This window comes from Empidonax traillii, unplaced genomic scaffold (assembly GCF_003031625.1).
Source record: "Empidonax traillii isolate 1590-97213 ecotype Southwest subspecies unplaced genomic scaffold, ASM303162v1 scaffold1199:size164099, whole genome shotgun sequence".
Classification (NCBI taxonomy): domain Eukaryota; kingdom Metazoa; phylum Chordata; class Aves; order Passeriformes; family Tyrannidae; genus Empidonax; species Empidonax traillii.
In genome coordinates, this window is record NW_020956392.1 from 2,954 (window position 1) to 14,464 (window position 11,511).

Below are 11,511 nucleotides of genomic sequence, written 5' to 3' on the forward strand. Positions count from 1 at the left end.
ATCCTGCTGTGGATCTGCCCCTCCCTCAGGAGTGGGCGCCCCGAAATTTGGGAGGGTGTTGCTGTGGGTCCGGGTGCCCCGAAATTCAGGAGACTTCTGCCCCACTCAGGGCTGGAATCCCCGAAATTCTCTGGGTCCGCGTTGATGCCACCCTGAAGGGAGCTGATATTTTGTGCTCTGAAGCTTCTCCTGGGTGGTTTTCCCACGTCTGCAAAGTGTTTGGAGTAGTTCCATCCTCACTAATCCTGCTGGAGGGGGGGGGGACATGGGGGGGGGCAGGCAGGGATAGCCCGAGTTTTTTCCAATTCTGTGGGAAATGTGGGAGCTCTGATCCCATGGAACCCCTTTTCTGATCCCACAGAATTCCCTCCCCGTCTCCTGCCGTGTTTGCTGTGCTGTAGGGGCTCCCTCAGTGTTTTGGGGGGGGTGTTTTGAGAGCATTTTGGGGCGTTCCGGGGGTGTTTGGGGCGTTCTGGGGGTGCTGCAGTGGCTCCAGCCGGGCGATCCCTGCGGCGCATCCCGGATGGAGCCGCAGCGGGGAGGGATGGGCTGGAGTTGCCTCGGTAACATTTGTGCTGCTGCAGGGACATTCCTGGTCCCTAAACCGGGAAAAACAGTCCTGGATTTGCAGGAGGATGAGGTGAATTGTGGCTGCTTGCAGCGATTTGGGGGTTTTCCCTGGGATGTTCTGCAACTGAGCTGTTTTTTCAGGGCTATTCCGAGTCTCCAGACCTGGAGTTCGAATATGCAGACACGGATAAATGGGCAGCAGAGCTGTCAGGTGAGGAATTCTCGGGATGAGGCAATTAACCAGTGACTTCCTCTGCTGGGACAATTAGAGGAGCTCTCTCAGCTCCATCATTATCCTTAAACACCTGATGTTTAAAGGGAAAGGATACATTTAGTGAATGTTTTTAGCCTTCTGCTGGGTGGGTTTTTTTTTTTTTTGGGGGGGGGGGCGGATTTTAAGTATTTGGGCTAAAACCACAGTTCCCAAGTTGCAGCTGTGCAGGTTTTTGGAGCTTCCCCTCTCTTGGCAGAGCTTTACAGCTACACAGAGGGGCCAGAATTCCTGCTCAACCGAAAGTGCTTCGAGGAGGACTTCAGGATCCACAGTAAGAGCTGTTCCACGGGGAGGGACAGGGATCTCTCTTCCTGCTCACTGGGATCTGCAGCTTTCCTGGGATGGGCAGCTCCCACCTCTGCTCTGTGTGAGCAGGGACAGGGCCCAGGGCAGGGCTGGAGCTGTGCCAGGGCAGGGTCAGGCTGGATCTCAGGGAAAGGTTCTTCCCCCAGGGAATGGTCACGGCCCCAAGGCTGCCAGAGCTCCAGGACAGGGTGGGATTGTTGGGGTGTTTGTGCAGGGCCAGGGGTTGGACTGATGATCCCTGTGGATATCCCTGTGGATATGAGTCCATGACTCATCTGGGAGGCAGAAGAATCCCTCTGTCCATCACATCCCTGGGTGTCCATTGCTCCCAGCTGCACCGTGTTCCCTGTGCTGCTGGATCCCTTGAGCATGTCCCATTCCCTCATCCCACTGCTGTGCTTTCCCGTGGTGGTGGATCCCTTGGGATTGTCCATGGGTGTGTCCCATTCTCTTATTCCACTGCTGTGCTGGACCCCTTGGCTGTGTCCATGGGTGTGTCCATCCCCTCATTCCACTGCTGTGTGTTCCTGTGGTGCTGGATCCCTTTGGATTATGCATGGGTGTATCCCATCCCCTCATCCCACTGTTGCAGTTTCCCGTGGTGGTGGATCCCGTTCCCTCCCGGGGTTGTTGGCCCTGTTTTTCCCGTGGTGGCGGATCCCTTGGGATTGTCCATGGGTGTGTCCATCCCCTCATCCCACTGTTGTGGTTTTCCCGTGGTGGTGGATCCCGTTCCCTCCCGGGGTTGGTGGCCACGGTTTCCGAGCCGTGTTTTTCCCATAGTGGTGGATCCCTTCCCCTCATCCCGCTGCTGTGGTTTTCCCGTGGTGGTGGATCCCATTCCCTCCTGGGTTGGTGGCCGTGTTTTTCCCGTGGTGGTGGATCCCATTCCCTCCTGGGTTGATGGCTGTGGTTTCCAAGCTGGGTTTTTCCCATGGGGGTGGATCCCATTGCCTCCCCCGGTCGCTGTCCGCGGTTTCCAAGCCGTGTTTCCCGGGTGTCCCGCAGTGCCGGAGCGGCGCTGGGCGCAGCTGGAGCGGGCGCAGCACCGCACCCACGCCATGCGGCTGCTGGACGGGCTGGAGGTGACGGCGCGGGAGCGGCGCCTGCGCGTGGCCAGGGCCATCCTCTACGTGGCACAAGGTGACACCGACCGGCCGGGACGGGGCTGGGGGGGTGGAGGTCAGGGAGGGAGGCACGATGTGGGTCTGTGGGATTTGTGCGCGTAATTCAGCGAAAATGTAATAAATAGGTGAAATATACGAGTAATTTCTTGATATCAGCTATATATTTATGTATCATATATAATATATAACATGTATGTAATATAGATTATATTGTGTCTTAATAAAATGTATATGTTGTATATTATATATAATATAGAATAGATTTTATTACCATGTGTAAATTATATATTATATAATTATATAATACGTTTATATCTAATATATAGTATATACATATATGTAATTCACGTAAGCTATATATTCATAGAACATATATTACATATAACACATAATATATATTGTGTATATTATATATAAAATACATATAATATATAATATATTATATATATTATATATAATATATAATATATTAATATATTATTATATTAATATATTAATATAATAATATAATATATAATATATATTATATATAAAATAAATATTATATATAAAATAAATGTTATATAGTATATATATTGTATCACATATATATGCAATAAGGATTATATTATATCCTAATAAAATATATATGTTGTATATTATATATGGTATATAATAGATATTATTACCATATATAAATGATATAATACATAATTATATTGCAAATTTATTTATACTATATGCATATATGTAATTCATATAAGCTATATATGTTCATAGAACATTTATTACATATAGCATAATATATAACATATATAGATTACATCATATATTATTTAATAAATTATATCTGTTGTGTGTTAAATATAGTATACATTATATATTATTCCTATATATAAATTTTACAATATTATATTTATAAACTAAATTATATGTAATATATAATAAATTATATATAATATGGAATATATACATATATAATTTATAAGTTATATATTAATATGACATATCTATAATAATATAAAGTGTAATATATATTATATTTTGTATTATTTAATAAATTAAATATATAGTGAGTTTATAAATATTATATTAAATATTACTATATATGTTATGTAATATGTATATATAAAATTATAGGCTGTATATGTATATACATATATAAATTACATGAATTATGTGTACAGTATGTAATATACAGCATATAATGTGTTCTTATTTATTATATATATGTTATTACTGTATATGGTAATATATCTACTGTATACCAGATAAATACAATTATGTGTTCTATAATTATTGTACAAATATACAATCATATGTTGTGTATATTATATGTAATATACATTATATAAGAACATGGATGAATATAATTTACATTCTCTGACAGTATATATTTATATAATCTATGCATAATGTGTAATATATTATGAAGTTTATATTGCAATATATAATTTATGAAAATCACATATTTATATATTATGTATTTTATTTAATATAGTATGTGTTGTATATAATATATTACATATATAACATATAAGAATACATAACATGTCAATATGTAGTATAATTAATATCCAGTACTAATTTAGTGTAACAATTAACAATCAATATACCATATTTTAAATAATTCCCATTCCCCGTGGGTTTCGTCCCCCCGGGATGATCCTCACGGGAGCAGACACCTCAGAGCAGTCTGTCCCCGTGTCCCTGTGCCCTCCCAGCTCTGCCATTCCCCGGGCTGGGATTCCATGGGGGCACTTCCCGCCTTTCCTGCCCCCTCCTGGCTTTGTGCTCAGCGGGTTCTCCCCGCAGGGACCTTCGGCGAGTGCAGCTCCGAGGCCGAGGTGCAGGCCTGGATGAGGTACAACATCTTCCTGCTGCTGGAGGTGGGCACCTTCAACGCGCTGGTGGAGCTGCTCAACATGGAGATCGAGTGAGTGTCCCGGGAAAACCCCCTGGGAATGGCCCTGGAGCAGCCGGGCAGGGTCCCTGCACTGATTCCTGCATCCACCAGAGCAGTTCCCAGCGTTCTGGGCGGATGTGGAACGTAGGATTAGACCTGATACATTCAATAATTTCTATTTTCTTTTTATATTTTATTTATATAGTATTTTTAATATAACAGCAACGTATATAAATATGATTTGTGTTGTATTTATGTAATAATAATTGGTTAAGTCCCAAAGTTCCTCCTGCTGTGAGCTGGGAATTCCTGGCAGGGGTGTCTCTCCCAGAGTAGGCTCTGGCACATGGGATGCCTGTGGCAGAGTCCAGATTCCCCCAGATTCTCCCAGATTCCCCCAGATCCCTCCAAATTCCCCCAAATTCCCTCTGGGCTGTTTTCCCTCTGCAGCAACAGCGCGGCGTGTTCCAGTGCCGTGAGGAAACCGGCCATTTCCCTGGCTGACAGCACGGACCTGAGGTATGGAGTGGGAACTGTGGGGCTGGAGGTGGAGGGAACAGGCTTTTCCAGGAGTTTTGGGGAGCTGGGACAAGCCCTGGAGGGGTCCCAGAGCACCGGGAGTGTCCACAGGTGTCCCTTGTGCTCAGCAGGAACAGGGCAGGTCAGGGATGTGAGAACAGGAAAAATTGGGAAAGGAGTTTTTTTTCCTGCTTGGACTTGGAGAGACTTTTTCCTGAGCACTGGTGTGGAATCTGGATGTGGTGTGGGCTGAAAACACTGGAAAAATCAATTCCATTCCAGCATATTCCAGGAAAACCAAAATCCCTGCAAACATCCACCATCCACCTTGTCCTCCTGCGCATCCAGGGCTGTTTTCCCTCGTTTAGAGCCTAAAACCCCCTGAAAACATTCACAATTCTCCTCATCCCGTGAGTCCAGGGCCGTTTTCCCTGGTTTAGAGCCCAGAAAACGTCTCTGCAGGAGCCCAAACCTTACCTGGGCAATGCCAACCCACCCCCTGCATCTCCATCCCGGGATGCTGGGTGCCAGCAGTGCTTCCCAAACTCCTCCCAGCTCATCCCAAGCCCTGTTTTCTTTCCCCAGGGTGCTGCTGAACATCATGTACCTGATCGTGGAGACCGTGCGCCAGGAGGCCGAGGGGGACAAGCCCGAGTGGAAGAGCATGAGGCAAACATTCCGAGCGGAGCTGGGTGAGCATCCCGGAGCTCGGGATGGAGCTGCCCAGGCCTGGAGAGAGGGGGGACAGCGGGATGGGATTTGCCTCCTGGCCTTGGTTAACGGGGACTGGCAGCGCTGGGGTGGTTTGTGCTCAGCTTGGAAGGGTGAGCAGAGGGAGCCATCCGGCCTTTCCTGCTGCTCTTCCCGGGAAAAACACGGGGGGTTGGGGCTGTTGCGTCCTCTGAACACAGAGGTGAGAAATGATGGGGGTTCTGAGGCCTTGGAGAGGAGAGGGAGCTATCTCTGGGGTGGGATGTGGATCTCTGAGATGGTGGGGGCGAGACCTGGGAATGAGGAATTCCTGGGATAAATCCCCCGTGTGTGGTTCCAGGAGCCCCCCTGTACAACAACGAGCCCTTCTCCGTGATGCTCTTCGGGATGGTGACCAAGTTCTGCAGCGGCCACGCCCCACATTTCCCCATGAAGAAGGTGCTGCTCCTGCTCTGGAAGACCGTGCTGGTGAGGAGAGGCCGTGGGATGTGGGATGTGCCCTTGGATGCTTGGCACAGGAGGGAATTCTGCCCTCGGATCGGGCTGTAAAATTGCTCCGTCCTCTTCCGGCGTTCAGTTTGCACCTTGTTAAACCCAATCCCAGGGTTTGCCCCGCAGGGAAGTGTTGGATGTGGGGATCTGGTATCAAGGATGGACCCAAAGCGAGGTCCCTGCTGGGAACCAGGAAGGGAAAGCTCTGGACACTCCAGCTGTGGATTCCTGGACACTCTCCTGTCCCTCCCGCCTGTCACAAGGACAAGGAGGGAACAGGGACAGGCAGCTCCTGTTTTACACCCTGGAGAAGGATTTAGACCCCCCAGGACAAGAAAGACATTTGAGGGGCTGGAGTGTGTCCAGGGAAGGGAACAGAGTTGGGAAGGGGCTGGAGCAGCAGGAGGGGCTGAGGGAGCTGGGGGGGCTCAGCCTGGAGAAAAGGAGGCTCAGGGGGGACCTTCTGGCTCTGCAATCCCTGACAGGAGGGGGGAACAGGGGGGGGTCGGGCTCTGCTCCCAGGAAACAGGGACAGGAGGAGAGGGAATGACCTCCAGCTGTGCCAGGGGAGGGGCACATTGGATATTGGGGAAATTCCCTCCTGGGAAGGGTGTTCAGGCACTGGCAGGGGCTGCCCAGGGGGGTTTGGAGTGCCCAGTCCTGGAGGTGTCCAAGGAAGGCCTGGCTGTGGCACTCAGTGCTCTGGGCTGGGGGATGAGGCGGGGATGGGGCACAGGTTGGGCTCGGTGACCTTGGAGGGCTTTTCCAACCTCCAGGATTCCACGACTGGGATTCTGGAGAGCGGTTTGGGGAAGGGCGGGCAGAGCCGCCCTGGGAGCCCCCCACGCTCAGCTCGGGGTGTCCCTTGCAGTGCACCCTGGGGGGCTTTGAGGAGCTGCAGAGCATGAAGGCGGAGAAGAGGGAGATGCTGGGGCTGCCCCCGCTGCCCGAGGACAGCATCCAGGTGATCCGCAACATGAGGGCGGCGTCGCCCCCGGCATCCGCCTCCGACCTCATCGAGCAGCAGCAGAAACGCGGCCGCAGGGAGCACAAGGTGGGGACGGGGACAGCGACAGGGGGACAGGGACAGCAATGGGGGACAGGGACAGCAATGGGGGACAGGGACAGCAATGGGGGGACAGGGACAGCAATGGGGGGACAGGGACAGCAATGGGGGACAGGGACAGCAACAGCAGGGGGACAGCAGGGAGAAGGTGGTGGCATCAGTGAGGCATGGTGACATCATCAAGGGCATGGGGACAGCAATGAGGTGATGGTGACATCATCAAGAGGTGGTGACATTGAGGGGATGGTGACATTGATGGGATAGTGACATCACTGAGGGGGTGGTGACATCACTGAGGGGATACTGATATGAATGAGGGCATAGTGACATTCATGAGGGCATGGTGACATCATCAAGGGGATGGTGACATCAAGGGGATGGTGACATCACTGAGGGGGTTAGTGACATCAGTGAGGGGGTTGGTGACATCACTGAGGGGATACTGATATGAATGAGGGCATAGTGACATTAATGGGGGATGGCGATGTCACTGAGGGCATGATGACATCATCAAGGGGATGGTGACATGGCTGAGGGGATGGTGACATCAACAAGGTGGCTCCCAGGGGCAGGAGCAGGCCCATTCCCTGGATACTCCTTCCCCCAGGCCCTCATCAAGCAGGACAACCTGGACGCCTTCAACGAGCGGGATCCCTACAAAGCCGATGACTCCCGGGAGGAGGAGGAGGAGAACGACGACGACAACAGCCTGGAGGGGGAGACCTTCCCCCTGGAGAGGGACGAAGTGATGCCCCCCCCCACCCAGCACCCCCCCAGCGACCGCATCACCTGCCCCAAGGGGCTGCCCTGGGCCCCCAAGGTCCGGTGAGTGCAGGGGGGGACGGGGGGCACAGCTGGGATGGGGACAGGAAAAGAGCCTGAGCCTCGGGAATCTCGGCAGGGGTGCAGGAAGGGGGCGGGGGCGGGGTGGTCACTTGGATGGCTGGTTTTTTTGGGGGGGTGGGTTGGGTGTCATCCCCTCCTCAGGCTTTTCCCTGGGGCTGGAGCTGTGGCATCCCAAGGGGGACAGGGAGAGGTGACTTTTCCCTTCCCCTTTGGCTGCAGGGAGAAGGACATCGAGATGTTCCTGGAGTCCAGCAGGAGCAAATTCATCGGATACACCTTGGGCAGGTGGGGCCAGGGCTGGCCAGGGTTGGGGGGCAGTTTGGGGGGGCTGTGGGAGAGGCCAATTTTGGGGAGCTTGGGGAGAGGCCAGTTTGGGAGCTGCTGTTGCCTCCATGTGGCAGCAGCAAAGTCCTGGCTGGCTCATGGGTCCCTTCCCCACCCCTGGGGGTCCCTTCCCCACCCCTGGGGGTCTCTGTCCCACCCCTGGGTGGTCCCTGCCCCACCCTGGGTGCCCCAGCTCTGCTCCCAGCCTGGCTCTGTCCCTCCTGCAGTGACACCAACACGGTGGTGGGTCTGCCCAGGCCCATCCACGAGAGCATCCGCACCCTGAAGCTGGTGAGTCCACCTGGGAATTCCCTCCATCCCTTCCCCAGCCCCTGCTCCCAGCACAGCCCAGGGGGGGGGTTTCCTGAGCCATCTCCCCCTTCCTCAGCCCTGGGGTGGGAGCAGCCTGAAGTTCTCATCCCATCCCTGCTCTTCCAGGCTGTCCAAGCCCCTTCCTTAGGGGGCTTCATCCCTTCCTTCTGCTCTTCCATAGGGGTTTCATCCCTTCCCTAGGGGGCTTCTTCCCTTCCACAGGGGTTCATCCCTTCCTTTTTCCCTTCCATAGGGGCTTCATCCCTTCCTTAGGGGCTTCTTCATCCCTTCCATGGGGGGCTTTATCCCTTTCTTAGGGGCTTTATCCCTTCTTGGTCTTCCTTTGCTCCTGGGATTGTCCATAGCTGAGTCCAGCAGCTCCCATCAACATAGGCCACCCCTGGGACAGGGATCCAGCAGGGATATTATGGGATGGTGGGAGCTGAGGGGAGGGGGCTGTGCTGACCCCCCTGTCCCCCTGCAGCACAAGTACACGTCCATTGCCGAGGTGCAGGTGCACATGGAAGAGGAATTCCTGCGCTCCCCACTGTCTGGAGTGAGTGTGGGATGGTTTGGGATGGGATGTTTGCTCTGCTGGGAAGGGGTTTCTCTGGGCTGAGGGTCTCCTGCCCTGGGGATCCTATCCCAGGGCTCCTGGGATGAGGTTTTCTGGTCTCTCCTGGCTCCAGGGGGAAGAGGAAGTGGAACAAGTCCCTGCAGAGATCCTGTACCAGGGGCTGCTGCCCAGCCTGCCCCAGTACATGGTGAGCTGGGAGCACTGGGATTCTCTGGGATCAGTCCCTTCCCAGTGGTGCCTCCCATGTTTATATCCCTGCCACACCCCCATCCCTGCTCCCCTCCCCTCTCCATCTCCCCCTGCTCCCCAGATTGCTCTCCTGAAGATCCTCCTGGCTGCAGCCCCCACCTCCAAAGCCAAGACAGACTCCATCAACATCCTGGCAGACGTCCTGCCGGAGGAGATGCCGTGAGTGCCCCGGGGCAGGGGGGTGGCATTGGCTGGGAAAGGAAGGGAAGGGGGGACAGGAGGGACCAGGAAGGGTTTGGGTTGGGACTGCCTGGCTGATGTGACCCTGCCCTGCTGCAGGAGCACGGAATCATGGAGTGGTTTGGGTGGGAAGGGGCCTGAAAGCCCATTCCAGGGGCAGGGACACCTTCCACTATCCCAGGTTGCTCCAACCGCCATCCAACCTGGCCCTGGACACTTCCAGGGACAGGGCAGCCACAGCTTCTCTGGGAAGTGCTTCCCAGCCCCTCCCCTCTCCCAGGGAAGCAGTTGCTGCCAGTGGCCCCCCTGTGTCCCCAGGACCACGGTGCTGCAGAGCATGAAGCTGGGCGTGGACGTCAACCGGCACAAGGAGATCATCGTCAAGGCCATCTCGGCCGTGCTGCTGCTCCTGCTCAAGCACTTCAAGCTCAACCACATCTACCAGGTTAGGGGGTCTGGATCCCCTCCCACCCCCCCATTTTGGGGGAATTTGGGCATGGGGAGGACCCTCCCTGGTCCCCCTTCACCTGCTTCTGCCCTCCCCAGTTTGAGTACATGGCCCAGCACCTGGTCTTTGCCAACTGCATCCCGCTCATCCTCAAGTTCTTCAACCAGAACATCATGTCCTACATCACTGCCAAGAACAGGTAGGGCGGGGGGGCTGCTCCCCTGCATCCCTATGGGCTGTGGGGAGAGTTCCTCTTCCTCTTCCTCTGCTTCCTCTTCCCTCTGGAGCCGCTCCCCGGGCGCAGGCACAGCGGGCAGTGCCCACCACAGCCAGTCTGCCATGGGTGGGAGGTGGGGTCTGCGTTGCCCCCCAGGCCAGGGGGGTCTGGGATGGATCAGTGGGGGCTCTGGGGGATCAGCAGGACCCCCCCCTCTCTTTCCTGCAGCATCTCTGTCCTGGACTATCCCTACTGTGTGGTGCACGAGCTGCCGGAGCTGACGGCCGAGAGCCTGGTGAGTCCAGCTCTGCCAGTCCTGGTGGGCTCCCCAGGGCAAACCGGGGCTCCCCCACCCAGCCCTGGCACCCTCAGCACTCCTGTGCCCCTGGGGGCTTTGGGGAGGATGGCAGATCCCTGCTGGGGGTCAGTTCTGGGCCCCTCGGGATGAGGACATTGAGGGGCTGGAGCATGTGCAGGGAAGGGAACGGAGCTGGGAAGGGGCTGGAGCAGCAGGAGGGGCTGAGGGAGCTGGGGGGGCTCAGCCTGGAGAAAAGGAGGCTCAGGGGGGACCTTCTGGCTCTGCAATCCCTGACAGGAGGGGGGAGCCGGGGGGGTCGGGCTCTGCTCCCAGGCAACAGGGACAGGAGGAGAGGGAACGGCCTCCAGCTGTGCCAGGGGAGGGGCACTTGGACATCAGGAGGGATTTTTTCCTGGAAAGGGTGTTCAGGCCTTTGCAGGGGCTGCCCAGGGGGATTTGGAGTCCCCACCCTTGGAGGTGCCCAAAAATCCTGCGGATGTGGCATTTGGGAACAATGGTCAGGGGTGGCCGTGGCAGTGCTGGGGGATGGTTGGACGTGGTGGTCTGGGAGGGCTTTTCCAGCCTTACCAATTCCATGAGTGGGTGATTCCATGCCTGAATACTCTTTGGACAATCCCCCCACAGCCTTTGCCCATCCCTGCTCCCTTCCCTGTCCTGACCCTGCCTGTCCTCCCCGCAGGAGGCCGGAGACAACAACCAGTTCTGCTGGAGGAACCTCTTCTCCTGCATCAACCTCCTGCGCATCCTGAACAAACTGACCAAGTGGAAGCATTCCCGCACCATGGTGAGGGCTGGGAATGCTCTGCAGCTCAGCCTGGCTGCACTGGGATCTCACTGGGGCCGGGGAGCACCTGGTGGCAACCCAGCCCTCGGTGGGGAGGGAGAGGGGAGCGAGGGGGGATGGAAAGGGGAGAGGGAGCTGAGGGAGGGGTTGACACAGGACCCCATCCCACCCCATCCATCTCACCCCACCCCATCCTACCCCATTGCATCCTGTCCCATCCCACCCCACCCCACCCATCCCACCCTCTTCACCCCGTCCCATCCCATCCCATCCCACCCCACCCCTCTCCCACTCCATCCACCCCA

At 54.2% G+C, this 11,511-nt stretch overlaps 1 protein-coding gene across 3 annotated transcripts in view; it reads left to right on the plus strand.

Annotated features, from left to right (window-relative positions):
• Positions 1–11,511, plus strand: part of STRIP1 (striatin interacting protein 1) — a 14,682-nt gene that overhangs the window by 1,193 nt on the left and 1,978 nt on the right. For 2 of the 3 annotated variants that reach the window (XM_027905748.1, XM_027905746.1), the window contains exons 2-19: positions 712–781; positions 1,041–1,115; positions 2,159–2,293; positions 4,072–4,192; positions 4,613–4,681; positions 5,267–5,373; positions 5,733–5,860; positions 6,756–6,938; positions 7,558–7,775; positions 8,016–8,081; positions 8,348–8,411; positions 8,917–8,988; positions 9,122–9,196; positions 9,320–9,417; positions 9,757–9,883; positions 9,985–10,085; positions 10,332–10,398; positions 11,102–11,206. In XM_027905748.1, the coding sequence (XP_027761549.1) occupies positions 712–781; positions 1,041–1,115; positions 2,159–2,293; positions 4,072–4,192; positions 4,613–4,681; positions 5,267–5,373; positions 5,733–5,860; positions 6,756–6,938; positions 7,558–7,775; positions 8,016–8,081; positions 8,348–8,411; positions 8,917–8,988; positions 9,122–9,196; positions 9,320–9,417; positions 9,757–9,883; positions 9,985–10,085; positions 10,332–10,398; positions 11,102–11,206 (1,881 nt within the window). Of the gene's footprint in view, positions 1–498; positions 641–711; positions 782–1,040; positions 1,116–2,158; positions 2,294–4,071; positions 4,193–4,612; positions 4,682–5,266; positions 5,374–5,732; positions 5,861–6,755; positions 6,939–7,557; positions 7,776–8,015; positions 8,082–8,347; positions 8,412–8,916; positions 8,989–9,121; positions 9,197–9,319; positions 9,418–9,756; positions 9,884–9,984; positions 10,086–10,331; positions 10,399–11,101; positions 11,207–11,511 lie in introns of those variants that run through there. The other variant, XM_027905747.1, reaches the window with a different exon arrangement.